We start from the raw sequence: 26258 nt of genomic DNA, 5'->3' as shown, positions 1-26258 counted from the left end.
TGACGACATGTGCATCGAATAGACCAGCTACATGGCCCGCTCTGTCCTCTCCTACACCCTCACCTCACGCAGCCCTGAAGATCGCGGTAGATGTTGCAGTGGACGTCAGTGAACGCAAAAACCTGGTAGACGGAATTAAAGTTGCACATGCCTTAGTCAAAGATCTCAACATCCTCGTACTGCGAGATGTCGTCGAGGTCGGTTGCGAGGTGAGGGCGGATGATGGGCTGGTCGTCGTGATCGAGCGCGATCTGGCGCCTGCTGTCGGCCTTGATCCCGGCAAAGAGGAGGTGAAAACAACTTGCCCGACCGAGTTGCACGGGTTACAGAATATGCACGTCTCGTCGATGCTTACAGAACAGGAACACACAAGCGCCTGAATTGACCCTGGCACACAACTTGTTTCTCCAACACACCACATATTTCCACATCCACAGGCCTGGACGCCAGGGTGGTTGCTAACATTTAACTCAGTCGGTTAGCTACTCCATCAGTAGACGAGTGAAAAGATGGAGAGACTTGGCTTGCCGGAACCTAACCACATCAACGCCGGGTAGCAGCGTCAACGTCACCTTGAAGAGTGAAAGAAAAGCAGCCTCCCGTCGCTTTATCCACTTGGCCCACTCGACATGTCGCTTCGTCTGTATGTTCCAGCGGGTGCCTTGGCAGCAAACAAACAAATCCAACACGTCCACCACCGCCTCCCCGCTCTCCCACGAACATCCCCCAGCGACACGTCTGGATGCATTTGCGTCCCAGATTTTTGACCTTCTTTTCGTAACGCCCACAGTCCTCGAAGCTCTCTTCCAGCCTGAGTAGCATCGCTCTGCTACCTACGGCCCTGCCTTCAACCGCCGAGCTGCGAATCACTCGAATACACCACGATGTCGGCACAAGCCACGGCGAGCCTACTCTGGCAGACGCGGCGAGTTGGGGACGTGCGCATGGTTCACCACGGGAGTCTTCGCGAAGGAACACTTTGCGAGATCGTCTGGTCAGGCACCGACGCCAACGGTGTGCCTTGGCCCATTACGTGGTGTCTCTGGAAGGATCTCCCCGCTTCCTTGAGGCAGATAGGGAAGGTCAGGTTGGAGGTCCGGGAGTTTGTCCGGCAGATCGACTCCGAGGCAGGAAAGGCCGAGGCCATGGCAATATTCAACGAGGTAATCGAGCAGAGCCGTTCACGCCTCATGCAGAGGACGAGACACTACAGGCGGGAGCGTAGAGAGTTGATGCAAAGGTTTGCTCGGCGTACGGCGGCCAGGGAACAAGATAGAACTTACATGGCCGCGACGGCGACACAGCCACAAGTCACGGACGCGGAGAAGGAATGTGTCGTGTGCTACGGTACCATCGAAGACGTTGGTGGCTTCATCAAAATGCCTTGCTGCAGTATGTTCTGATCTTCCTTTGCTCAATCATTCAGCTAACATTCCCGCAGAGCAAGACATCTGCATCGACGACTTAACAGAATGGCACAAAGCCCAACGGGATCCCACGAACCACCTGAACCAAGGCCAGGCAAATTGTCCGTATTGCCGGACCGCCTATACAGTCGCACCCGCGGCCTGAAGGCTGGCTTCCATACCCGACTCGCTCTGCGGTCGGTCTTGGGTTGTGCTTGATGGGATGGGAGGACACTGTTGTAGCTACCTCTTAGCCTGGGCATACCGGTTCTTGGGAACGGACTGGGATAGCTCTATGCGGAGACCCTTGCATGTGCGGGAAGATCATGATATGGCATAGCTTCATTACCGTTCTGCATGATACGATACTGCATTACCTTGTACAGAAGTTGGTCAATGGGAAATCTTTGCAATTGTTTGACTTTTGTTATTTGATACTACTGCCAACTTCTCTTGTTCTTGTTTCGTGTCAGAGCTTGATGTGGCTATATAGAACTAAAAAATCAATACGGGTAGTGTTGCAGCTACTTTTTGGTCTAGATTCGTTCTTCTCGCATGGTGGTGGGATTTGGTGAGCGTGGCATGGCTGTGTGAACACGCAAACTAGGGACATCCAAGGATAATCACTCGCTGGAGGTTCGAGAGCGGCAATGCAATGAGTTTGTCATGATGTAGGTGGTGGTAGAGGTGACAGTGCCGAAGATGGGGAGGTCGACAAGAGATATCCGTCCCAAGTCAGCCGGCACATGGATATACCAGCCTTTTTGCTCGTTCTCATCGTACTACTATTAATGCCGAAGATGGACGAAGCTTGTGTCCATTCAGCTGCGGACCTACTCTTCGCTACTATCGCCAGTGCCGGAACCCATGGCTCCCTCTTACATATTTCTTCGCTGCAATTCTGCCTTTTGGTTCTCTTCGTTGGTTCCATTCTCTCTATTCTATCTAATCCTCCATCATGCGGTTTGTTTGTTGGCAGTCAAAGGATAGACTTGTGCAATGTATAGTGACCCGGTAGGTATTATTCTTACGGACATCATGCGAGCCAGCAGAATAATTATGATCGTGCGTTGACATTAACTAAATATTGATGGGCAGTCCGTAGGCAGATTAAACTCCACGGAGAGAGCGGACGAAGTTGGTGGTCCTCCCATGACAAATCGGAGGTGTGCGTGCTGTACAGCGGTGAGGCGGCCAGCCTCTATAGTTTCTCAACATATGAAGTGTGCCCCGAGATCATAAGATCGGATAAATCATTACACAGAAAAGAGTCTGGAGATGTAGTTTTGCACATGTACTCCATATTCTTTGAGTGTGTTATGTTGGGTCTTTGGGGTAGAGTGATGGACTTCGTTGACGGTAAGCTGCACAAGGATAGGGTGCCACTTCGGTGTGGCGTGGCGGGGCATGTCAAGCTGGAAATGATGGAAGATACTATCGTCATCTGGTAGTCGTGAAAACAGAGCATTGTTGAGTGGGGAGCCAGTGGCAAAGTCAGACAGAAATTTTCCAAACCATGCTTGGGGGCAGGAGCGAGGAACTTCAATATATGAGCAAGGATGCGCTGACTTCGAACACTAGGCTGGCTCAGGCAGTTGTACTGTGGAAGAATGTCCAGGAATACTGCGAGAGCAGCACGTTGAAAGTAGCTGCAGGAGATTCCTCGCTAGACGACGATATGGGATGGTTGGCAAAGCGTTATCCAGGAAGCTTACTTCATCATGATTGCCAGCCTGAAGAAAACACGTTAATCAATTTTGGATCACGGCTACGTGTTAGAGAGACTGGATCCTCAATCCATCAAAGCTGACGTGCAACAGGGGAGGAAGCGTCAACATGATATCGGCTCGGAACATGATAAAGCTTTCATCGATTGGCGTGTACACGCAAGGTCGGTGGAAGAGGTGATCGCGTCGAAGAAATTCATAAGCAATATGGCTGCGAGTGCAATACAACACGGAGGAAATAGGAGAAATGGTAAGATACGGGCCTCGACCTATCTCGACCTACCTCAGTGAAGCGGCCGGTTAGTATGTGTGATGTACGGGATTTACTCCACGGGGAGGGCACAAAACTGGTGCGGCGGTCGTGCAGGTCTAGCGAACATAGAACGCAGCAAATGGAAAACGCGAGAGGATGAGGATATTCATGAGAGGCGAGAATATGCGTAATATGCAGGTTTGGAGGAGATGCTCATTTTGTGAGTGTGAGATAGTTGGTCGCACCTTATAGCACTCTGCACCAGGTTAGCAGCGGTTTGTCGTGAATACCACGCGATCGGTGTGATTCGTACGCGAACAGAAGTGCTCTCGGCGGTGAACTGGGAGCTGCTCTGCTCCACATTCACGCTGATGAATTTTTATGCGTGGGGTGTGTAGGCCAGCTCAATCTATCCACGTCCTCAGGTAAGCATTGTGTCTTCCCAGATCTTATGGAAGGCCGGAAGATTGATGTACAAACTCAGACGTCGGAACGACCGTGTTTATAATGCAATTACCCCTTTGGCGTAGTCTGCTGAGAATATTCTACGTGTACACCCTTGTGGAATTACTCATATAATTGAGTAGTTGGTCATGGTTTGCACCCTTCCATGCTCGCGCTCCCCGAACTTTCTCCCCCTCCCCCCCCAACGCGACAACAGCGATGGAGAGCGAGTTTGTACGCATCGTCTCTGTCTAGTTCTCGAAACTCGGCTACAAGTCGTGCACGAGCTGCTCACAGATGGCGATATCGATGGCAACCTTCCACTTGGGACCAAACCGCAGCATGTTGTTATCGTTTTGAGTTGTTGCAACAACGACGACGCGTTCATATCTTTTCGAACTGTTTCTCACTAACAAAGCAAAGACTTCATCGACTTTTTCGTTGACTCTATGAAAATCGAGTGCCCTTTGTTCAATCGGATATTCCATGTCTCCTGGCGAGTCTTCGCTGCCAAGCTGGTTTGATCCTCCTGTAGCTAGCTCGGAAGTGACCTTGACTTTTCCTTCGTGAGTGATCTCATCGTCGCCTGCTGGAAAGAGAACGCTGTCTCGGTCTGCCTCGTTCGCTGTATGACGGTTCTTGACATCGCACTGTGCTCGCTCAAGGGCCTATTTATGATCGGTCTAGTTCTTTGACGCTCTTACACTGGCAACGATCAGGTCGCTGTCGCGCGTAGACTTGCTAGTCCTCAGCGATGGCTCATGAGCTGTTGTGCCCAGTCCGGAGGGACGCGGTGCTTCGGCTATGTAGCATGATATCATACTCGTCAATCCTGATGGATGTGAAAGGCCATGTTCCTGTATCAGCATACGAGGAAAAAGCAAAGCAGATTGGCCAAAGGCCCCGGCTGTTTATTTTCTGGCATTGCGGTTCTTGACGCAGTCACGGCGGGGATTGTCTTCAAGTGGGCATGGATGGAAGTCAGGGCACGGACTTAGAGCGAGGGCAAGGATTTCTATTTCAAATTATAACCCCGGCTTGGTGGGACTGTGTCCTGGGCGCCACTGTCCGGACAGAGAGTTTCTAACAAAACCTGGGACATGCCGCCTTATTCCTTGCTGACGTCAGAAGACTTGTAATCTTCAGTCTACCTAGCAACGTACATGGCTTCATTCCTGTTACATGTATGGTCGTTAGTAGTAGAGAGGTTTCCGCCAATAGAATGTGAATGGTCCGTTCCACTGGGGATCTGTCTTCAACGTCCTCATATCTTACGTTGCTGTTGTACCTGCTCCCGGGATTTGTTATCATATTGGGATTTTACAGCTATAGGGGAGTACTTAGACGTGTTGATCTCGTCTCACAAGCGTAGACACTTGCTGGTAATTGTGGTTGTCGATATCTTCTTTTTCAGATCTTGGCTGCCGACGCTGAACCGGATGTCAACGATCTTATTGAGGGTATCCATGATCGTGCTGAGAGTATTCAACGTTTTTGCTGCATTCATTGATGGTCTCTTCCTGGGAAGTTGCGCGGGCCAAGCCGATCGAAATGATATTATTCACCTGCTCCTCATCCAGGACGCTGAGGACGCAGTCGCGCAGATCAAGTTAGCTCGAGATCAATTCCAATGCTCACAGGATGTCCTACCACAATAACGTTTACGATCGCTATTGCCGTCAAGGGTTGGTTGTTGACTGAGGAGATTGACAAAAACAGCCGGCGCGCTGTAGAGAGCGAGAATTGTAGGGGTCGCAAAGCTGCTGCCTATGAGATCGTACGGGTTTGAAGTTGGATGTGCTTGACAGTTTGCAGGAGGTGGGGGAGTTAATTAGGCGGAGCGTCGCAAATGTGTGATGGTTTAACTAATGCTGGTGGCGAGTGTTCATACAGCCACATCAGCTGATAATGATGCCCCTGGGGCCCCAGATATGTGAGGCCTTTGAGAAGAGAGCCCTTCTCTGGCTTGCTCGCAACTGTGATTTCTAGTATAATGAACCGCCGTCGCCGGCGCACTGAACCCAGCCTTGACGGCGACGGATAGAGCAAGCTCTGAGAGAGATAAAGGAACATATGGGCAACCCGTGTTTATGTGCTGTCACAAGACGAGCGACAGTTTCGCACATGAGACTCTTGCACTTTATGGTGCGAGCGTGTCAAAAGCATGGGAAGCAAGAAGGGAGAGAAGAAAGTGAGGAGAGCAGGAGCAAAAAGAACGACTTGGTCAGATTAACGAAATTATGGTGATTCCTGCACGGACGTCAAGACGCCTACAGCTTCATATGCGGTGAAATTGGTTGTTTACCGCGCCCATGTCTTGCCCGTCGTGTCAAAATCTCAGCGAGGGATATCGCTTGCTGTAATAGGGAATCTTGAGTATATGGGAATTATGCAACGTAGAAGAGCGTCCTGGAATTTTTGGAAGCTCGCCTGATAACATAAAGTCCAGGCATCCATCTTAAAAATGGATGATATGATGTGTTTCTCGTACCTTTCAGAGCGATAATTGAACTCTGAGGTAACTTCTGGATTCCAACCTGATCTCGGCCAGCAGGAAGGGTCTTTTGTATGGACCGCTGATCTCCGTGCTAGGTCACGATAGAGAAAAGAAATGAACTGGGAGATATACACCAGCAATGGCGAATTGGAGCAGGATTTATCGGCGATCATGAATGAATGACAGGGAATGTGGATGAGCTAACCAAGGCTGTTGATTTTAGTCAGCAGGGTAAGACGTGTCAAAGGTGTAGCTGGGGCAGACAATGGTGTGCTTGTGAGCCGGATTGACGAAGGGGATGAGTGAATTGAGAAGTTGTTTGTATCTATCGGCAACTCGCAGGATAGGACCAACAACCGAGAGCGTGAAGACGTGCCTGAATACTCGATTTCTTTTGCTACAGTTCTCTGGAAAGAAATCTCAGGCTATATTTTAGTTGGGTAACGATGACGTTCGAAGCTGAATTCAGTCTACCTGATCAAAACACCGGAGCTTGAATGAGGGTAGCAGGGCGCGGCACGACACAGCTGGGCGAGCAAATGCAGAATGTCGAGGAGATTCATGTCACAAGTAGCTAGAGCGTTGGGTCAGCGCTGTACTCATCTGCGCTATCAGCCATTGTCCTCGGTACTACTCAGTTTGCTTGAGATCCCGTGGTCGTAGGGTGAGCTACTCACTATGACGCTTGCGTTATCTTGTAGAGGTTTGAAGATACTTCCAGCCCGCGAAGATGAGTTCAAAGGTGATGAGAGCACTAATAATGAAGATTCTGTCTTGATCTCGTGTTGGAACTTCTTTGGGTGGATGTTCAAGCTCAGCGGACCGTCTTTCAAGACTTCCAAGATTCCTGCCGCGGTTTGAAGTTGAGGTTATGTAAGACTCGAGAAAGCGTATAATTGCTTGAGTGTCAGAATTAACAGCAACGAAGATGATATCTAGCATGATACCCGGTGGCGTCTGCAATCATTCCGAGGACGATACCCTGTGGCGATCTACGCTGGCAGAAAAGTTGTCTTGCGATAAGCTGCACCAAATCGTCAACCGGCACACGTGTACATACTGTATCTCAGTGTCTGGAGAGGCATGTTGACGTGGGTGAAACCGCCAGTCAAGAGCTTAATAGGCTCGACGACAGAATCATGATGCCCTGGGTATAGGAGATCTTCGATATTTTTCTCACGTATAGGGGTGGACAGGCGAGTCTTTTGTAGAGGCCGTCGTCGCTGAACATCAAAAGGTTCGTCTCAACCAAAGCACTGACCTGCTGAACGAGTGCGTCAATTGACCTGAGTGCATGCTCAGCCCGGGCTGAAAACCTCATAAAACTCCACAGTAATATTAGAACAAGAGTCGGCTGGACTTGCAACTGCTTCCTTGATAGACAAATTGATGCTGTCAGGAATTTACGACGAGATCGCGTTGGAATTCTGGCCACAACACACTCGGACATTTGAAGTTTCCACTGGGAGAGAGCATGGCAGCGTTCGCTGTTGGCATTCGAAGTCAACTTCAAACAAAACCATCCAGCTGAAGCGATTCGGCCCATTGTCCTGAGATGCGCCAGTGAGCTTGCTGAGAGCTTGCTCATTGAGGAGATTGTCCGTTTCCATGCCAAGATAGGTGACAACAGACAGGGGTCACAATGAGCGAGGTCGCCGATCAGAACGCGGAGGTGAGAACATTAAGTGACTACCATAGTAAGCATGCTAGTCAAACTTGAAAATAACGTGGCGAAGGGATGGCAGATAGGACCTTGACAGTCCTCGTCGCATCTCATGGGCGGTTCCTACATCTTACATTTCAAGACTCCGCTTTCTCTAACTCTCTCTTTCTCAGAGACTACAACTGCGACGAGAGTCGAGCGAGCCAAGCAGTACTGGACTTTTATTCACAATGATACCCAACGTGATGTGTAGAAAAGACCATGTTGAAAGAAATCTCATCAACTGCAAACACATGTCACTGCCCACTCGTAGTCGTGACGGAAAACTTGTGCGGACTCCCCATGTGAGTTGTGAATCTTCCGCCACCATTCGACCTGATCCAACCCCGTCAGTTCTCATCATCGTGTCGCCTTGCTCATCCTCCCAACATAGTGCTTGAAGCAGGGGCCGACACAAAGTCGTGAATGATGAATGCTCGAACAACAGCTTGGCCGATGGTAACCTGTAGCCGTCTGCGGGGATAAAATGAGTTTTACACCCTGGGGATGCATGTCGCAGGAGGCTGCGGTCTGCCGCAGTTTATTCTCAATGCCTCTCCATCTGTCGTCAATATGACTCTTCTTCCAAGTCATTGTTCACAACCTTGACAGTCTGCGCATGACGATATGCTTCGAACACTTGCCTCAATCCACTTTCTCATTGCTTGCATCTGACATCAGTCATTTGTTGGCAATCACACTATCATCCTCACATCAGGATGTTCAGCTATAGATCAAGTTGCTCTAGAGAAGGAAATCGCCATAGAGATCGGAGCCAGCCTCATCCTGCACTGGATTATCGCCATCAAAATCGCTGGTCTAGACTACACGGCTGGAAAAATGAAGTCGATTCATATCGCCGAATATCGGGTAATTCGAAAGACTGACTTTGCGCATATCGACGATTGTCTTGGAAGACTCTGCACATAGGCTATGTTCCATGACAAATAGCACATCCCGGGGCTGAGCATGGAGCAGTAGAGAGGACTCTCCGCTGGCTCGAACAGAATTTTCAAGTCTCTCGCTCAAAATGCACAATGTTGCTAATCTACCACTGAAGGCACAACCCGTCATTGAATGAGAATAACAAACATTGCGAAGTTCGCCATTCTCAACCACAAAATCCTTTCGTAGATTTGTTACAGCAATTGACTGTGGATGTTGCTCGCCCATCGACCTATCTCCCACATGACCCAGGCGTTCATCATCATCTCGAGCTCGGAGTACCTGTTTCTTTCTGCCTTTCTATCCTTGGGCATAAGCAGCCTCACCTATCAGCCATTATGGTGGCAACCGTTCCGCTGCATTGATACCCACCTAGCAACTCAATGGATCAGAATTCATCATACCGATAAGCCATATGGACATTTACGAAGTCGAGATCAATACTTTATTAGGTTCATACACGTTATAGAAGTTGCTACGCATACACAATACGCTCACCTATCTGACTACTGCTTGTCTCGCCATCTCTCCCATATGCTACAAACTTCGATTACACACGTCTTTCTTACCTACGGCTAGGTTGTAGGTTCAGAAGTTGGACGAGGACAGTAAGCTCGTTTCACGGGCACCCGGCCTGGACACGGGCATAAATTTCTCCCACCGTAGTCGATGCTCTCACCAGCTGATTTTGCTACTATGAACTTGAAGGCTATGGGTCGTGTAGTAAGAGATGTTCGGTTCGACGAACTTAGATGCACTGAAGCAGTGGTGTTACTATTTATAGTTTGTGACAGGGTGCTGAAGCTGTATGCCATGACCAGACTTCTGTCTAAGGGCGAGATGTTTATTCATTGGGCTTTGCTGGACTTGGATATCGGTGGCAGATCGATAGCCATCTCACCAGAAGCGGTTATACTTTCAGAGTGGTGTTACTTATATTTACATCGAATGTGACAACCCATTTCCTGGCCTGGCACAACAGGTAATTGGCGCTGGTGCTCCACAATAGCGAATGAGAAGAAGTAATCGAATTTGATTTCTATCGGATGGAACGCTACAGGCAAGCATGATTGTAAAAGAGAGCGGGAGGCAAGGTGAGTAATATTACGAAGGGATCATAGCATTGCTAAATGAAATGTTCTAATTCAGAAGTCAAAGGGCTACCCTTACTGAACGCAAACATCGTAGCTCAGTAAGCTTTACCTGATCACATGGATATCCGCCATACTCCTGCTGTCCTGTACCAAATACCTCATCAGCAAAGTCAGCCCACAGATTCCTAGCACCGCAACCGTCCCTCGGCTGCTGTGCAGACGAAAGCTTATATTATAATTCAGCGGATCCCTGTTACTATTCGAGCCGATGTTCTCATCATTGCTCGCGTAATTTTCATCGGTTTCGGTGGATTGGAGAGTCAGCGACGACAGGAAATGAATATAATCATCACTATCGACGCTACTAACAGCAAGACAAGCGGTATAGTCGGCTTCCAAGAGCAGAAAGTTCAACTTTAATAAAGTACTCCAAAGGAAGAGGCTCACTAAGTCATAGATCGCTCAATGATCTCATGAAGCTCTTGCTTCTGAGATCGTAGCTGACCGTTCTCTCGTTCAACGTCATTGTTGCGAATTTCGAGGTCGCTGAGCGCCTTAATCAGGGCGTCACTGTAGGCCTGCGACCGCTTGTTGGTGTCTTCAAGAACGTCGTTGCGTGATTGAAGGGTTTGCATCTGAGATTTGAGTTGCTTGCTCGAGTCTTCTAGGACGGTGTTGTCTACTTTACACTCGTTGAATCTATCTTGAAGCTCGTGGTTTTCAGCTTCGACATGCTTGTTCATGCTAATCAAATCGTCGTTGCTCGCTTGGAGCTCATTGTGTTTGCTTTCGAATTTGCAAATTTTGGTCTGGAGCTTTCGGTTCTCGACTTCGCATCGCTCGCAAATTTTGGTCTGGAGCTTTCGGTTCTCGACTTCGCATCGCTCGCTAAGGTCTAAAAGTTTGTCGGCAAGCTCTTTATAATCATTGACTTTATCTTGAAGTTCTTGGTTCTTGGTTTCGACTTGCTTGTTGATGCCAACCAGCTCGTCGTTGCAAACTTGGAGCTGATTGTATCTGCTTTGGAGGTTGCTGATCTCGGTCTGGAGCTTTGTGTTCTTAGACTGGAGATCTTCGCATTTCGTCTCTGCGGCTGTGAGTTTAGTCTGAAGATGGTCGCGATTAGCCTCAAGGGCAGTATGCTGACTCTGGAGTTGGCTATGCTTGAGTTTGAGAGCGTTGCACTCAATAATAGAGTTGTTATATGCAGTGTCAACTTGTGACTTGTCCGATTTGAGAGTTCGATAACGACCCACCATTTCACGGCAAGTTCTGTCGGCGCTTTTCAGTATACCCTTGCTTTCTTGTAGTTCTTGTGTTATTTTCCGGTTTTCCTCTTCTCGAATACCTAAAAGGTGCTCGAGATCTTCGATTCGGGAGCTGGCAGTCTTAGCAGCATCTGAGCTCTGCGTGTCCAATCGCTTATTATCCTGGCTTAGCCGAACAGCGTCTTCCCTTTCAATATGCAGGTCCATCGCATGAAGTAAGTTAGGCGTTCTCTGGAGCGCGCTCTCGTATTTTTCGTCCGAGTACCCGAATGTGCGCTGGATTGCTTCTCTGTCCAGCAGAGGAGCTAGTCTGGCACTGTCAGGATGAGGTTCCTGACGTGACATTGCGGTGCCGGGCTGTAAGTAGGCGATCTAATTAGGTGTCTGGGCCAGATAGATTGTGGAGTCGATGATGGTAGATTAGAAGTAGGTCGTGAGAGTATAGAGTTGAATGATGAGAGAAGTTGCACGACAAGAACATCGGCTGACGGAAAATATATATGTTATGGTCTCCAGCCTCCACTACAATATCACTGTGAGATGACAATGGCAACATTACCGAAGTACGACGATGCCACAGCGAGAGGCGAGGTTGTTGTGTATTTGATCGAACAATGTCATCGGGAAGAGAAGTGCTTTCATAATACCAGTTCGTTATGGAGATGAGGTGCTAATAGTCGCATTCTCAGATACGCTCGACCTTGGACGACATAGTAAGCGTAGACTCGGCGGAGACAGTTCGTTTCGATCTCGAGTACGGTAAGATTTGATAGCTTGGTGCAGTGGACATAGTTAAACTCTGCAGGTTATATGAGCAAGGAACCGAATTTGCCCTATCGAATGCTCTTGCTGTAAGTGTGGTAATTGTAGGAATAGTAGATATTGACCCAACTTGATATAGTTGATGGGTTTGCATTATATCGTGACTGTAATACAACGGGAATTGGACTCTTCGCTCGGGCACTGGGAAAATCGAAATTGTTTCAAGAGTGCGGAGCGTTTGGGAAGTTAGCAGTAGGGCGAGATACGGCTGCACTTACAAGCAACGATAGATGAATGAAATTCCTGAGGGTGTTTCGAGAAACCCCTCGCGCCCTGATTACGTTGCGCCAAGCCGTATTGGGCCAATAAACAGTCTTGCATGGACAGTTGCTGATTGGAACACCTTCCCAATGCCATCTGAGCGTGAAGACCATGGAATTCGTAACCAGTGATTTTGATTGTCTTTGATGAGGGAGATTGATTCACAGCACGTGATGTCAAAATCCCGTGACGATCGACGGTGTGATTGGCCAGAACCCTGGCGCGGCTCCATGACGGGCCTCGCAACCAGACCAAGACAGCACGTCGACTCAGCAAGCCATGGCAGCCACAACCACGACAATGACATGCCTTCTGCGATACCACCCACTGCCATGAGCCCAGTCTCTCCTCTTCCCTCTGCCGCCGCAGCTACCACTCCTCCGCGCAGCCCGAAGCCCGCGGCCCCGCGTCCAAATCACGACTCGACCTCGCAACGACTCCTCCCCCCGTCTCCGCCTCGAAGCCCCGGAAGCAGTGCGGCCACACTCTCGAGCGCCAAACTCCATCGCGACGTGCGAAGGGTGCTCCAAGCCATCCGCCGACTCCACCACGGGCGCGCTCCGACCGAGCAACGCTTCCGCCTCTCGTCGCGCCATTTCGCGGCGCTCCAAGATGCCGTCTTTAGCGACCACCGACTCGGCAACTGGGCACGTGACAAACTACACTGGGCTTACAACGCGCACACGGCAGAGCTCACCCTGCGCATGGCGGGGCCGCTGCACGAGAAGTTCGTCAGGGAGCTGGAGGCCTTGTTGATGCGCAAGTTGACGGCATTGCGCGACCAGGCACGTGTCTCGGAAAAGGAGCGCGCCCTGCTGCATGCCATCAGCCTGGGAGGGAGTCCGAACATGAAGCTCGGCGACGGCAATCAGCGCGCGCCGGACGTGTCGTTCTTGCACGCGCATGCCCGCAGCGGCCGCCCGCCCTTCGTGGCTGAAGTTGCTGTGGCGCAGGACGGGACAGCCGACTTTGCCGCCATCGCTGAGGAGTACCTGCTCGGCACTGGCGGGAAGATACGCACATTTCTGGGTGTCGACATCGAATACCATGCACCCAGGCAACCCCATGCGCGAGAGCTTCCGCGACGCGCGCGGATATACGTCTGGGAGTTCCAAACACAGCGAACGCGCCAAGGCGACAGCTACATCAACACAGGCGTGACCGTCGCCCGGCGCGACGAGGACGGCGTGGAGTTCCATAACAACGAGGGTGTCGTCGACCCAACTGCAACCGTCTCCTTCCCGCTTCGCGACTTCTGCCCTCGCAAGAAGAGCGATGACCCGGCATCTCCGTCTCCCACCATCAACATCACACATCAAGAACTTGCCGACGTCCTCGCCATGGCTGAAGACGCAGCAAACAAGACGCTGGACGACAAGCCTGCTGCAGACCTGGGTACATCCGACGACGACGACATGCCCAGCCCCGATGTGCTGCAATACCGGCACAACAAGCGCAGCGCCTCCACACAGTCTGAACATGATACCGAGCCGGATACACCTGAGGGGAGCTCGTTCGATGGCAAGCCGGTGGCGGTGTTGGAACCTCGCATGTCGCTGTCGCGGAGGGCCAAGAAGGTGCGTGTCGATGGGGTATGATCAATGCGACGCCTCGCTGGAGACGAGTTTGAAATGAAACACGCTGTGGTGGACGAGGTTAGTCATGTTCAGGAAGTTCGACGTCAACTCTGACATCCTACGTCGCCTTCAAAAGCTGCTCAGACGGGTAATCTTGCACTGGCAGGGCTTCAGAGGGCTGCCTTGAATGACTCCGCTGGATTCACCAAGTCATCCAAGATGCCTAGCAGCCCACTGAGAGAAGTTGATCAACGCTGGCTGAGATGAAATAACCGACGCACTTGAGGCTCAACCAGGGATTCAAAGCGCGAGGAGAAGGAAACCAGAGGGAGAGGGGTCAGGACACAGCTGGGTTGAAATAAACCACGAGTTGCAGCCGCGCCTCAAGCATCTACCACGTCAAGGAAATTGACAAGAACCACGATGGCACAATCTAACCCGCAATCCTCTGCGCATCGTGTGGTAATAACTACTTGCCGCGGCCTCGAATCCCAACTCGCAGGGCTTGAAAACGGCGACGACAGAACTTGGTATGAATTCGGTATGAGCTTCGGGATGGAGTGTAAGGAATTATGTACGAGGGGTAGTGTGCTACGAGATATTGTACCCTCTCGACCCTGGGGAATATCGCAGCATTGACGCTTTTGGGAAGAGGATGAAAGGAGACAGAATTTGCACAGGAGAATCGCTCGTTCTCCCCCGCTCTGAACTTGTCTTCAGCAAGGTGTTGAAGTCAACGTGGAGCCAAAGTAGCAATGTAAATTATGTTATCTCCCTTCTCTCGCTATCACACGTTTGATTATCCATCGTTATCCATCGTGACATGTACGTGCAAGGCTTTTTCCCTTCCTGCTCCTGGGCAACCTTCCAGCAACGAGTTTCTCCAGACCGCCCTCCTCGCCCCTCCCCCCACAAAATGCCCTTCACCACTCCCTGCCACCGCGCCACCCCCATTACCCCCAACCACAACCCACAAACCACGCTCAGCGAGCGCACCGCCCAACGCTCGCGCCCTTCCTCGCCAACCGCAGCAGAATCCTCGTCCTCGCATTAGAACCCACACGCCCGCTCTTCCCGCCAAAGCCGCCAGGTTTCTGGCTGCAGAAGTGAGCTACCATGATCAAGACAATAAGTTGTACGGATAAAATGATCGCGCACAGGCGCAGAGGTGTAATTTCAAGGAAGATGTTCATGGTTACGCAATGTGCAGTGTCGAAGCCAGACGAAGAAGACGTCCCGCCTGAGACACCCTCCCGCTGCCGCCCGGGTAGTACGCTGGGCATATGGCTAATGCAACGGCAGGCGTAGATGTCGCTGCTACCTGAGTTGCTGACACGGTCTGCCTTTGGGCCAGAAAGGAGGATATCTGCTTTTGGCGAGGGGTTGGGCGTGAGGAGAAAGCTGGAGATATGGGGCGGGCAGAGATGAAGAAGATGGATGGGCGGTAGGGATTGTTTGGTTTTTTTGGGCCTAAGCGTGAGCGAGGGGTTTCGCAATGTGCGGAGAGTGTTTACGCGGTGGTTACGAGATGAGTGGAGGTATTTAGGCTGGCTCGTAATGTGTTAGTAAGGATATACTTTGTCCCTTCTATCGGAACAGTCCCCAACACAGAGGTTCTCAACAACACAAAAAGCCGGATGGCTAGTTTGCTTCAATATAAGGGCTGATCTCGGCTTGGAACATCTTGCAAGATGGTTAATCACTGCATGTAGACAGAGTGCAATAGGATGTTCTGATACAACCTAGCACGGGTATTCGTGTTCGTATATACTTGTTGGCACAAGAGAACGTTCTTCGTAGCCTTCCAGGTATATAAGATTATTGATCTCGGCATAGACCATGGAAAGAGTAGATGGTATTGCTGTTGTGATAGATTCGAGACCTCCTGCATGTAAGGAACCTTGAGTAGGTTATCCCTTCAAAGGTAGTTCTTAAGATACGGTATCTTTAGTGACTTATGCACTGTTTAATCCTTAAACTCTTGTGTAGTAGCGCGATCTCAGCTTGGAACCGGCTTATAAGTGGATAGATCGTGAGTTTTCTTCGCCTCTATTAACAAATACCAAGACGACGCAGGATTACGAGAAATTACACAAGTGACTTCAAAGCCAAAGGCCCAGCCCCAAGAGGTATTACAGAGGTTAATATGATCTTTCTCGATCTTTAAGCGCCTGATCTCGGGTCTAAACAGAGCATGAAAAGAGTAGAGCTTGTGAGGAGTTTTAGTTCAGTGCTAATGACCAGGAACGCGTCTATCACGGCCGAAAGTTATGAAAATGGTTCATTACTAACATATCCAATCTGACTTTAATAAACTTTCAATTCTATACTTAGATGCTTTGGAATTGGGCACGGGGCATCCTTTCAGGAGAGCGCGCGGGAAGCCTCCGTGATTCTTCCGGGAGAATTGACAGTCGATGGATATCAACACAAGTCACAAAAGCATTGAACGTGCTACGCGGAAATTAGAAGACCCAAGTGTACTTTGCATTGAGAGGAACGTTATACAACAGCAGTACAGTTGTTGCTTGCTGTTGTTGTGAGTTTCTGGGATTACAAAAGATATCCATACCTCTGCTCGGCAGTTCCTGATGAGGCATAATACTGGCTGCATGCGTCTTGAAATATTTCAGGTTCGGCTGTTGCCACAGCTTCAACACAGTGCTAGCTGCGACAGAAGTGGTGATGCGACACCTATCTCGTCATAGGAGTATCGGCCTACACGAGATCCGCATTCCCAGAACACAGCCATCACGTCATTTGTAGCCCGAGATCAGGAACTGAAATAGAAGTTTGGAAGATATGTTATGGTTTTATTTGGATTTTAGTACCGATCATCGCTTGGCTTATTACATTCGTTTCCAAAACAGCTCAACCTGAGCTTGACCTCCACATTCAGAGACCGGGAAACGTGCCATCTGCGCCAACACCAGAGCAGAACTGCGCCAACGCCAGCATAGGCGCCTTGCTGCTCTTCTCCGCCTGCTTCGCCGCTGATACCTCCGTCCACTTCTGCGCCAGCTTTTTCTCCGCAGCGCCCACCCTCTCCAAGGCCAGTTGAACCTTGTTCACACGACCTTCAGCAAGAGAGACCTGCTTTTCTGCGGCTTGCAGCATTGCTTGTTTGCTTCCCAAGGACGGCACAAGTACATTGTCGTCATCGTCGTCGCTTTCGGAAGACACGTAGAGGTCTCTCAGGGCAGCGACCTCGGTGAGTTCGCGTTCCATCTGCGCCCCGACCAAGCGAAGATTGGCCATGTTGACCATGGCGCCTTGCTTGAATTGCAGTTCTGTGCCGATGCTGTCTCGTAGAGCTTCGACTGCTTTGACAGCGCTATCCCGAGCTGCCTCTGCATCCCGCGTGGTCTTGACGGCCTGGGTCTGGAGAGTGCGGTTCTTCTCGAGTTCTTCGGCTAGACCCGGTTGCAGCTTTGTGCTGTCGATTGCGAAGTTAGCCAAGCCAATACCATTGCGGGTTGAGAGCTACGTACAGCAATGCTAGCATTTCGCAGTTCATCGTCTCAGACTGAGATGTCCCGTCAATCTCGCCAAGGGTGATGTCGGGTAGTTCGAAATTTGTTGTGTCAAAGTTCGTGGTATCGTTTTGGTCGATGAGAACGCTGTCTTCGATGCGGAGATTTGGAGATGAGGGTGGTTGAGAACCGCGTAGCAGGGAGTCGGTAGTGAAGTTGAGTGACAGGTCGGCAGTGGAATCTCTCCGGCCAATCTCGGGGGTAGCTATGTCAGAGTTTCTGTGACGACTGGGTGTCGGTGTGATGTTGGTCTGACTCTTACCCACAGCCAGTCTTTTCTGACTACGGGTACGTAGTAGCGGACTGGTTGGACCTCTCTTGGTGGGCATGCGGACGATAGGCGGTGTAGTGGGAGCTTTCGAAGTCACAAAGAAGTCGTCGTAGAAAGCAGCGATATCACCCGTGCGCACTACTCGGTGGCCAGAATTGAACAGAGCTGTTTCATGATCCCGCTTGATGAGAGTAGCGAAATGGACTGGGAGAAACGAGACAAATTGCTCGGCGAAAGTGTTGATGTTTGGTGCCCTCCGTGCTACCGCAGCCAGTCGCTCCAAAAGATGGTGACTGGGCCGGAGTGGTAACTCGATGTTGTGCTTGTTATGTAGACGTGCGTGGAAATCTTGGCCCCAATGGTGGATGATGCGGTGCACGTTGTAGAGCGGGCCTCCAGCTCCTCTGACAGATTCCGTGAAGACTGAGAGCGGTCTGGACGCAGGTCAGGCAATGTCTGAATGGAAGTGGGCAATTAAGATAGGGCATGAGATTGAATCCCGATCATAGCACATTCACAGATTAGGAGTATGCTTACGCGCTGTGTTCAGTCGCAAACGACGAGAGGTCACGGTCTGGGTCTTGGCACAAGTGAATGCTGAGCCAAACGGCAGGTAGCCAGAGATAGTCGAGCAGCTCGTTGCGGGTGCGCGTTTGTTCGATGGCGAGGATGTCGCTAGCAAGAGTCGCAAATTGGGAAGAGAAGGCTGCAACGAGCTCGTTGCGGCGACCGTTGGTTGGCGTGGGGAGGAGGCGGTCGATGTCGCTCTTAGTCGTGGGTGGCATGCCCACGTCGATGCAGGCCACGCGCAGGAGACGAACGCCGGACGCAATCAACAAGTGCACTTCAGAAACAACAATTACGGCGGAGGCTGGCGCGCATGTTGCTCGGGTTGCATCGCGACTGTTGTTGTGGTATTGTTGTTTGCGGTGAAACCAACGGGAGCGGAGGCACGCGTCCCGAAACAGTAAAGCGGGCTTGAGCGCACGTGATTTTCACCATCATGGTGCGAGCTGCGACCTGAGGGATCTGGTTGAAGCATGGAGAAGGTGAAGTGAACGCCAGCTCTTGAAACGACGGGCATATATTAATGGTTTGTGGATATCATGCTAGGAACCCCTAGCGCTGAGATCTTCGGCGTTCGGTCATGATCCTGCATCACGACGACAACAGCGCATGGTAATATCATCATCAGCAACAATGACCTATCTCCGGTGCTCTCGGAAACAAGCAAACCAAGTGAGAGAAAAACAATACGCAGATAATCTCGGCCTGGAACCGTTTATAGAGGCTTAAATTCACCTACGCTCTTACCCGCTTTCTCCAACACGGAGGTCGCGCGACACCGGGCGTGATCACGAATACCTTCCATGTCGTTTCCGACTAGAACAAGCAACGTTAGCCCATGCACCAAAGGACCCTGCTTACGTTCTAGCTCATGCGCCATACTATTTTCGATTTTGGGCGCTGTCAAATCGCGACATTTCGTCTCGCTAAAGGCGACAGGAACGAACGCCTACTTTACCAAAGAACACTCCCGAAACCTCGGACCAGCACTTCGAATCAGAGATCCACGTTGGACTGACCGCTTCTGCACATGTGTCGGAAAGTCAAGAGAAGCTGTGCAGGGTAATTGTCGTTCTTGCATCTGTTTCCACTTAATCGTTAGCAGCGTTGGGGTTTATAAGTCCGCCATCGCGAGTTTGGTGAATGTGCTCTTCACAGCCAGGAGTTCCACGCAGCCAAGTCTGAATATGGACAAGCATCATCATGATCTATCTAGGTTCACATGTCTCCCCATGGTAGAACTCGTACACTGACCCAATCGTTCTTGCCAATCTTATTACCGAGTAGATTCAAGTTTCCCAAGTAACACAACCACATACCCTTCAGCTGTTTTGGCTATAAAAAGCTTACCGGAGCTATAGAACCCACATATTCACTAATAGAGCGTGTGATCTCGTCACACAACGTTCGTCCTCCCTCGTTCATGGAGTCTCTCAAACGTTCCGCTGCGTTGAATTTACCAACCCCGCTGCCCAATTGGGTCCGGATCTCATCGGCCATGCAATGCAGAGTTGAGAACGGAAAAGATAATCTGTAACCTTGCGTGCGTACTCGGAGCATCAGGTAGTGCACAGTTAGCATTAGACCAGTTTGTTTACAATGAAGTCAAAGAATGGTGTTAACATATACAACATTCAAGGGTGTGGAAGGAAGAAACAAAAGGAAATGCTACATATTGTAGGAGGAACCAGGACTGAAAACGAAACCCAGCGAGTGCTCAAGAGAGCGCGGTACGTCACCTGCATATGTATTACAATCGCAACCTTCACGACAGAGAAGAGTGCTGTTTGCAAAAAACTGTTCTACAATAAAGAGCACGCTCGTTATGAATACTACTGGCGATGTACATGACAAAACCGAACTCGCAGAACGAACCTTTACAGAAGCAACAACGAAACCGCTGTGCAAAAACGACTAATAATCGAAGTCCACGCATAATGCTCTAGTATAGACGAGCGATAGCCGCCGGCATCACGATTATCCATCTTCCCAGATCGCACTCTGCACACTACACCCAGCGCGCTGCCATACCTCAGCCTTTCCTGCATATGTCGAAGCCGAAGGGTAACGAGCTTTGTCGAGGCCGAAAGCGCTACGAATGCTGATCTCGATGCCAGCCATGCCCACCATCCTCGTGTATCTGTCCCAATCTCGCAGTGGCTGCCGGGTAGAACGTATACGTCATACCACCATATCCCAACAACTCGGTGTATGTCGTGCCATATGCCCGTGGCTTCAGCCAGCCTGGTATAGCGATACGACGGTCACGGTGTTCGAGCAACACGTCCGTTGACTCTCTACGAGTGGTCATAGTGCGCGACGCAAGGCAGGTGATATAGCAAGCGAGGATGATACGATATGGGCCGAGTCGAAGGAAACCGCGAACGTGTGCGTCATTGTCCTGCTGTTGGTAAGCTCGCAAGATGCTCCAAGTGTGTATTCGTGGTTTCAACAATTGTCGGCGATGCGGGCAAGCGCATTGAGCGCTGCTCGTTCAGTGGCGTGGTTGGAGTGCTTAGACTTCCCATCGAGGGCGGCCTCGTTGATGACGTCGCGCCGTGGCATGACTAGAGGGCGCGATGAGGCGCTTGTGGATGAGATGGCGGAATCAGGGGAAAGAGTTTGCACACATTACGGGATTAGCCGTGCTGCCTTGGCGCTAGAAGATCGGCGCACATGGAGATTGCGGGGTGCATGGCGCTAGGCCTCTTTGGGGTATCCCGGAGTGTTCGCCGAGCGTCAGCCTTCGCACGGAGTATACCTCAACCTTGAACACTTCAAGCCCGGAGTACACTCAACAATCCTGTACATAAATTCCTATCTACATGTGTCCCTGCCTTTCCTCGTTTCTGTTTCTGAGCTTTGCCTGCCACCTTTTCCACCTTGACGCTCATGGTTGAATTAAACCAAACATCTTTCCGCGCAGTCGCACCTTGATGAGATTGGTATTGTCAAATAATTTGGCCTCGCCAACCGTCTGATAACTCGGTGCGCGATAGCTATCATATTAACAAATCTCTAAACATACGTTTCATGCTCCATGAAATTAAAGTTTTCGGAAAATACTCTGATAACTAACTTCTAAGCAGCTACCCCTGTTCTGATCTGTGGTTATCGTTTGTCGGTCACGACTTGGGGGCGTTGTAAAGGTCCCAAAACTTGGCTCTCATCGGCAACGATGATCCCCTACTAAAGGCCAAGTTCATTGCCGAACTATGCCTGAGAGTTTTCGCCAGGGATAGATTGAGCCGAATTCATAGACGCAGAGACCGCCGCCATCAGAGCCTCATCTTGCTTTCAATTGGAGGTTAGTATGTTAGCTGAGAGCAGACGGATGTACACATCTTATAGACGTCCATACTAGCTGTTGTTTCTACATCTTGGGATGGTAGAAGCGGCACATCTGGTAGACAATGGACGAAAGCAGTCATACCACATTGCAAACAAGAGCTGGAGATATGAGTGAGTTCTGAAAAGGTTCTATCGCTGACAGTTGATAGTCGTCTAAAAGATCATGGATGTAACTGTGCGTCGAATGGTACGTTGATCTACCCCACCCTACATCAATAAACTGCGCATACAGGCTACAGGATCCACATTATGTCGATTGTGGATAGAAAAGGAAAGGAACTACTCAATTAGTAGAAAATGATTGAGGAAATCCCCATCAGGACGGCCATCGCGATAGAGAGATTCGGATGAGATACAGGGGCATGGCCATGGAGTACCTATCAGATACTATCCCGGTGGAACAAAAGCGCCTCAAGATATATTGTGAGCACAATAACTGAATTGTTGAGGCTGGGCCCGAACAGATTCATGCTAGCGATAGGGGCCGCGAAAGTGAACATTTCAATGAGATTGGTCCTGTAATTACACATATTCATTGTTAGCTAGAATGAAACATCGATCTCGTGTTAGTGGGTGAGGGAAGGCTCAATCGTAGAACCGGTCCCTGTCAAGCGCAGAGATAGGAGCATGAGTTCACGAGCCAGATTAGAAGTATGTTTCAAGCCATGTTCCCGGTGTCTCTTTGCTCGGGCCCGCAATGGATAGGTAGACCATGAGCCCTGACATGGTCAAGGCCAAGGTCTTGATCACAGGCCCTTCATCTCAACAGGCAAGAACTGCACCGTAGTGTCCCTTGCTCGCAAGTACAAAACACTCTCGTCTTCGGCTCACCCACTAATGTGGGGTCGGTCATGAAGATATCTAGAACCAGCCCCAGTCTCGGAACCGATATACTCACAATCCTTCTCGGGTGAGTCCGAGGTGCAGAACAGTAAGTAGACTGGCGCAGAACACTTCGAGTCCCACAACTCGAACCATTGAGAAGACAGCCTATCACCGGTCCCAGCAGACGACCGCCGTGATATCCGAGCTGTGGGTCAAGTTTGTCAAGTCCAGAGCCTCAAGCCGCCCTAAAATGAAGAACAACGTCTCGCTTCCAGTTGTCTAGTCAATATATTGACCGCATTTTTATTTATCAGCAATGATCTCGGCTCAAAAATTCACGAATGGCGACGGCTACCGTAAAGGGGTTGGTTCATGCTAATGGTGAGTGTTCAGCCACGCAAACCTTTCGAATGATATATCAAGCACATGGTGCAAGAATCCGTGGAGTAATCAAACCAGGGCAGGATCGAAGCGCGCGTATTCAGTTGCGCGTTCATGAGTTGGTGTTGAGTGAACATTCGAAACCGGATCAAAGCCGCAGTGTTTTGGTCCGCGCATCCATCTTTGACTTAGCGCTACTGGGCACAAATATTGATTTCCAAGGCGAGGTCATGCATTGAGGAGTTTCCTATGGGTCTGTTTGGTGGAGCGGAACCAGGCGTTTGACAAAAACATGCTACTGTGGCGTTCTTCGTCGGGTAGATGGTTTGTTACATGTAGGAATGCTCCTCATGCGTAATCAATGCTCGCACGTACCGAGAACGAAGTCTGCCACCAATTAGCCAAGAATCGTAAGAGTGGTGGGCAAGCAAGATGTTTCTTGTAGACATTCATTTGCGCTTGCCTTGAGTCCTTTGACGAGATGGCCAAGGTGGAGGATATTTCGGAACAGAATTGTTTTACAGCGAGTATTTACAACCAAACCATTGAAAACAGATTTATCTTCGCCTAGGAATGACAGTTATAGTATCAACGACCGTGACCAAATTGGTTCTACATTCAACACTCGTGTCTGCAGTGGGTGTTCTATCGTCTCTCGGAAATGTCACACTTCCCATGTGTCTCTTCCACTGCTACGACTGGCGTGGGACGAAATTACTGACTGAGTAAGAATGTTGACAGACTGAAATGCATTAGCATGATTTGCATGATTTATCGGCGATCGATGTTTAGGTTGCGTGTAGTCATGTTTTCATTTATAGCAACACCCCTTCTTCGATTCCGCCGGTAATATTCAAGCTGAGGTTTCAAGGCGGCATTGACTTTATGCCCTCAATCAGGTTAGATATTATGTTGGAAGCTTTAACGATCTTATGTCAAGGCTTTGATGAATGAGGTTCACAACCATCTTTAAAGATCTTTGCCAGCCCTCTTCGAAATCTTCATCAAATTGCAGATATATTTTCTAGAAGCTCGTATGGCGGAAGAATGAAATTGGGGCAGGGACAGGGACAGGGACAGGGACAGGACCCAAGTATCCAAGGAACGAGGTACTGGGGGCGCGGTGGAGAGGACGATGGAATTCTCCTATTCGACTTGATGGGTGATGAAGAACAGAGAAACGCAGATAGCTCCGAAATCTCGTTGTGGGAAAAGATGGGTGAAGCTGTGATAGTCACGAAAACACTTGTAAGGCCTAGCCCGTAAGTAAGATTTAGGGCCTACAGATAGTTCAAACAGGAATCGATCACAGTCTCAGTTTGAAAGCCATCAGAAAATGCGACAGTTCCTGTCACAGGTCTTCGCATGTATATGTGGCATGAGCTACTTAGCTAGGCTTTTCACCGATCAATATCGAATACATGTTATGGATCGTTACACTCCCTTGCCAAAGAAACTTTCAATCATATTCGCAATTCCACATCGTGACAGAGACGAACAAGTGGCATGAATACTTTGACGACGAAGATGTCGCTGACCCAAGAGGAGAACAACCATGAAGCGTAGAAAACCCCTGACTGAGGAGATTAATGCAGAGAAGTAGCAACAAGCACGAAGAGCTATCACAGCACGAAGAGAGCGGGGAGACCTTAACACGCCGGCGTGAGGTACCAGGGACTATTATCTAGGTCAAATATGAGGACGCTGTTTCGCCTCTGTTCGTGTAAAATGCCGCGTTGAACTCGAAGCTGGATTTGATCATCGCGGCGACGGTATGCCGTAATGATCACCCGCTTTGATAATTGTCGAAGGAGATCATCAAACCGACGGAAAGATCGGTAGCAGGAATACTCGATACACCATCATGTACCAAAGTCGAAACAGGAAGAGCCAAGAGCTGCGGCAAGCTTTATAAGGGAGAGTGGGAAGAGAATACTTCGAGATGATTATTCTTGTGCCACTCTTGAGGTCGAGATCGATCAAAAAGGATTATAGTTTACCAGGCGAATAGCTACCGGCCAATGCTCTCCATGAACATCGCTAATAAAACAGCTACTGCGTGCAGCTGTAGGGTTGGATTGTGACATCGGTACTGTTTTGAGATCTTAAACTACAACGCGGTAAACGGGGTACACTTTGGTGTCCGTCATAGCATGCCCCATGGATCTGTCCTCTACAGTGACGTCCATCAAGATCGGGCCCTTCTTACCAAGCATACTGTCGATTCCATCATCCCAGAAGGGGAGATCAGAGTTCTCCAAGGCATCCTTCAGCATTGGCGGCTCCTTTAATCAAGCGCGAGACAGGCGGACAACCGATAACCCCAAGTCTCCCGAAGCCGCTGGTCCATCTTGGCAGGACAATCGCCGCTATGCGGTGTTAAGTCCCGTATCATGGCAAAGTCATACACCCGATGGACCGAACCGAATCACAATCTTATAGAAGGTCCTCACCGATACAGGCTTCTGAGTCTCTGACGTTGAAGTCCGATTGTCCAATAATGCCTGCGCCATTTCGGACAGGGATCCTACGGTGTCCGGATTTCTCCATAGCCGCTGATGATCATGGCTTTCTCTTTGAATCTTGAGCGCAGGCGCTGATTCCGGATGACACCTGACACTGATGTTTGTGCTCGAACGAACGATGGCTGTTGATAAAACGCTGAGACTTTGGTTGTGGCGATGTATCTGTTGGAGCATAAGGAGCCCACAGCCCCGCTTTCCCCAAAAGAACAAAGCCGCATTGGAAAGTCGTCAGTTTTGATTGTTGCTCCAGTAGGCAGACGCAGTATTCAATATGTTGGAGGCACATCACTCGCTGGAGATAACGAAGTCGCCTCGATAGTAAATTGAGCGGTTATTTCGCAAGGTATACGATTCTTTCCAGGGCTTAGCGCGTTACTTAACAGAGAAGCCCCTTTGCTTTAAACAGCAAGTCGCTTTTAGGTAAAATAGCGTAGAGTAGAAGTTCGTAGATACTGCTCAGACATGTACCCCAGACTTAGTAGTCCCGATGTTTGAAAAAGCCGCCTGGGAGGTATATTTCAACAACTTCGTAGTCTTCGTCCATGAAGCGCCACATTCATGGGATATAGGGCATCATTCAAAGTATTAGCCAGGTCGCGAAAAGACTCCACATTTATTGTAACTAACCGTCAAGGTATATAGATAATAAATGTTGAGATTCCCAACATGAATACACAAGCCGTAAAGTAGAGCAAGAACGAATGTTGTGCAAATATAGAAAACCAAAAGGGTCCGGTCAGCTAGGACATAGCAGCAACAACCTCGCCTCTTCAAGTCTCATAATTGTAGAGTCTTGTTTGTAGATGCAT

At 49.8% G+C, this 26258-nt stretch overlaps 5 protein-coding genes across 5 annotated transcripts; 3 read left to right on the top strand and 2 right to left on the bottom strand.

Moving 5' to 3' along the window:
- The first annotated feature begins 911 nt into the window (after positions 1 to 911).
- Positions 912 to 1757, top strand: P153DRAFT_371566 (uncharacterized protein). Its single transcript, XM_033669288.1, has 2 exons — positions 912 to 1392; positions 1442 to 1757. Exons 1-2 carry the CDS (start codon positions 945 to 947, stop codon positions 1570 to 1572), a joined length of 579 nt encoding a protein of 192 aa, XP_033517990.1. The 5' UTR covers positions 912 to 944; the 3' UTR covers positions 1573 to 1757.
- Positions 1758 to 2922: 1165 nt separating this feature from the next.
- P153DRAFT_391432 (uncharacterized protein) lies at positions 2923 to 3424 on the top strand (the record flags this gene model as incomplete). The annotated part of the gene is made up of 2 exons (XM_033671067.1): positions 2923 to 3180; positions 3227 to 3424. The coding sequence occupies 2 exons, from the start codon at positions 2923 to 2925 to the stop codon at positions 3422 to 3424; spliced, it is 456 nt and encodes a 151-aa protein (XP_033517989.1).
- A 675-nt stretch (positions 3425 to 4099) lies between these two features.
- On the bottom strand, positions 4100 to 4755 carry P153DRAFT_361920 (uncharacterized protein; the record flags this gene model as incomplete). Its single annotated transcript, XM_033667042.1, has 2 exons — positions 4100 to 4498; positions 4702 to 4755. 2 exons carry the CDS (start codon positions 4753 to 4755, stop codon positions 4100 to 4102), a joined length of 453 nt encoding a protein of 150 aa, XP_033517988.1.
- Positions 4756 to 12592: 7837 nt separating this feature from the next.
- Positions 12593 to 15304, top strand: P153DRAFT_401835 (uncharacterized protein; the record flags this gene model as incomplete). The annotated part of the gene is made up of 3 exons (XM_033671946.1): positions 12593 to 13996; positions 14984 to 15102; positions 15157 to 15304. The coding sequence occupies 3 exons, from the start codon at positions 12593 to 12595 to the stop codon at positions 15302 to 15304; spliced, it is 1671 nt and encodes a 556-aa protein (XP_033517987.1).
- Positions 15305 to 16806: 1502 nt separating this feature from the next.
- On the bottom strand, positions 16807 to 18836 carry P153DRAFT_371563 (uncharacterized protein). Its single transcript, XM_033669287.1, has 3 exons — positions 18338 to 18836; positions 17488 to 18234; positions 16807 to 17432 (listed from the first exon to the last, which is right to left on the bottom strand). Exons 1-3 carry the CDS (start codon positions 18583 to 18585, stop codon positions 16892 to 16894), a joined length of 1536 nt encoding a protein of 511 aa, XP_033517986.1. The 5' UTR covers positions 18586 to 18836; the 3' UTR covers positions 16807 to 16891.
- Between the last annotated feature and the right edge of the window lie 7422 nt (positions 18837 to 26258).

This window comes from Dothidotthia symphoricarpi (genome assembly GCF_010015815.1).
Source record: "Dothidotthia symphoricarpi CBS 119687 unplaced genomic scaffold P153scaffold_29, whole genome shotgun sequence".
In the NCBI taxonomy this organism is placed as follows: domain Eukaryota; kingdom Fungi; phylum Ascomycota; class Dothideomycetes; order Pleosporales; family Dothidotthiaceae; genus Dothidotthia; species Dothidotthia symphoricarpi.
This window is presented reverse-complemented; position numbering and strand designations above follow the sequence as displayed.

What these genes read in the sequence shown, in the direction of transcription:
- P153DRAFT_371566 (XM_033669288.1), top strand. Translation starts at nt 945, where the DNA reads ATGGTTCACCACGGGAGTCTTCGCGAAGGAACACTTTGCGAGATCGTC. An exon ending in CATCAAAATGCCTTGCTGCA is followed by an intron (nt 1,393 to 1,441) that starts GTATGTTCTGAT and finishes ACATTCCCGCAG; the next exon opens with AGCAAGACATCTGCATCGAC.
- P153DRAFT_371563 (XM_033669287.1), bottom strand. Translation starts at nt 18,585, where the DNA reads ATGCCACCCACGACTAAGAGCGACATCGACCGCCTCCTCCCCACGCCA. An exon ending in TTTGCGACTGAACACAGCGC is followed by an intron (nt 18,235 to 18,337) that starts GTAAGCATACTC and finishes ACCTGCGTCCAG; the next exon opens with ACCGCTCTCAGTCTTCACGG. An exon ending in TGCGAAATGCTAGCATTGCT is followed by an intron (nt 17,433 to 17,487) that starts GTACGTAGCTCT and finishes CGCAATCGACAG; the next exon opens with CACAAAGCTGCAACCGGGTC.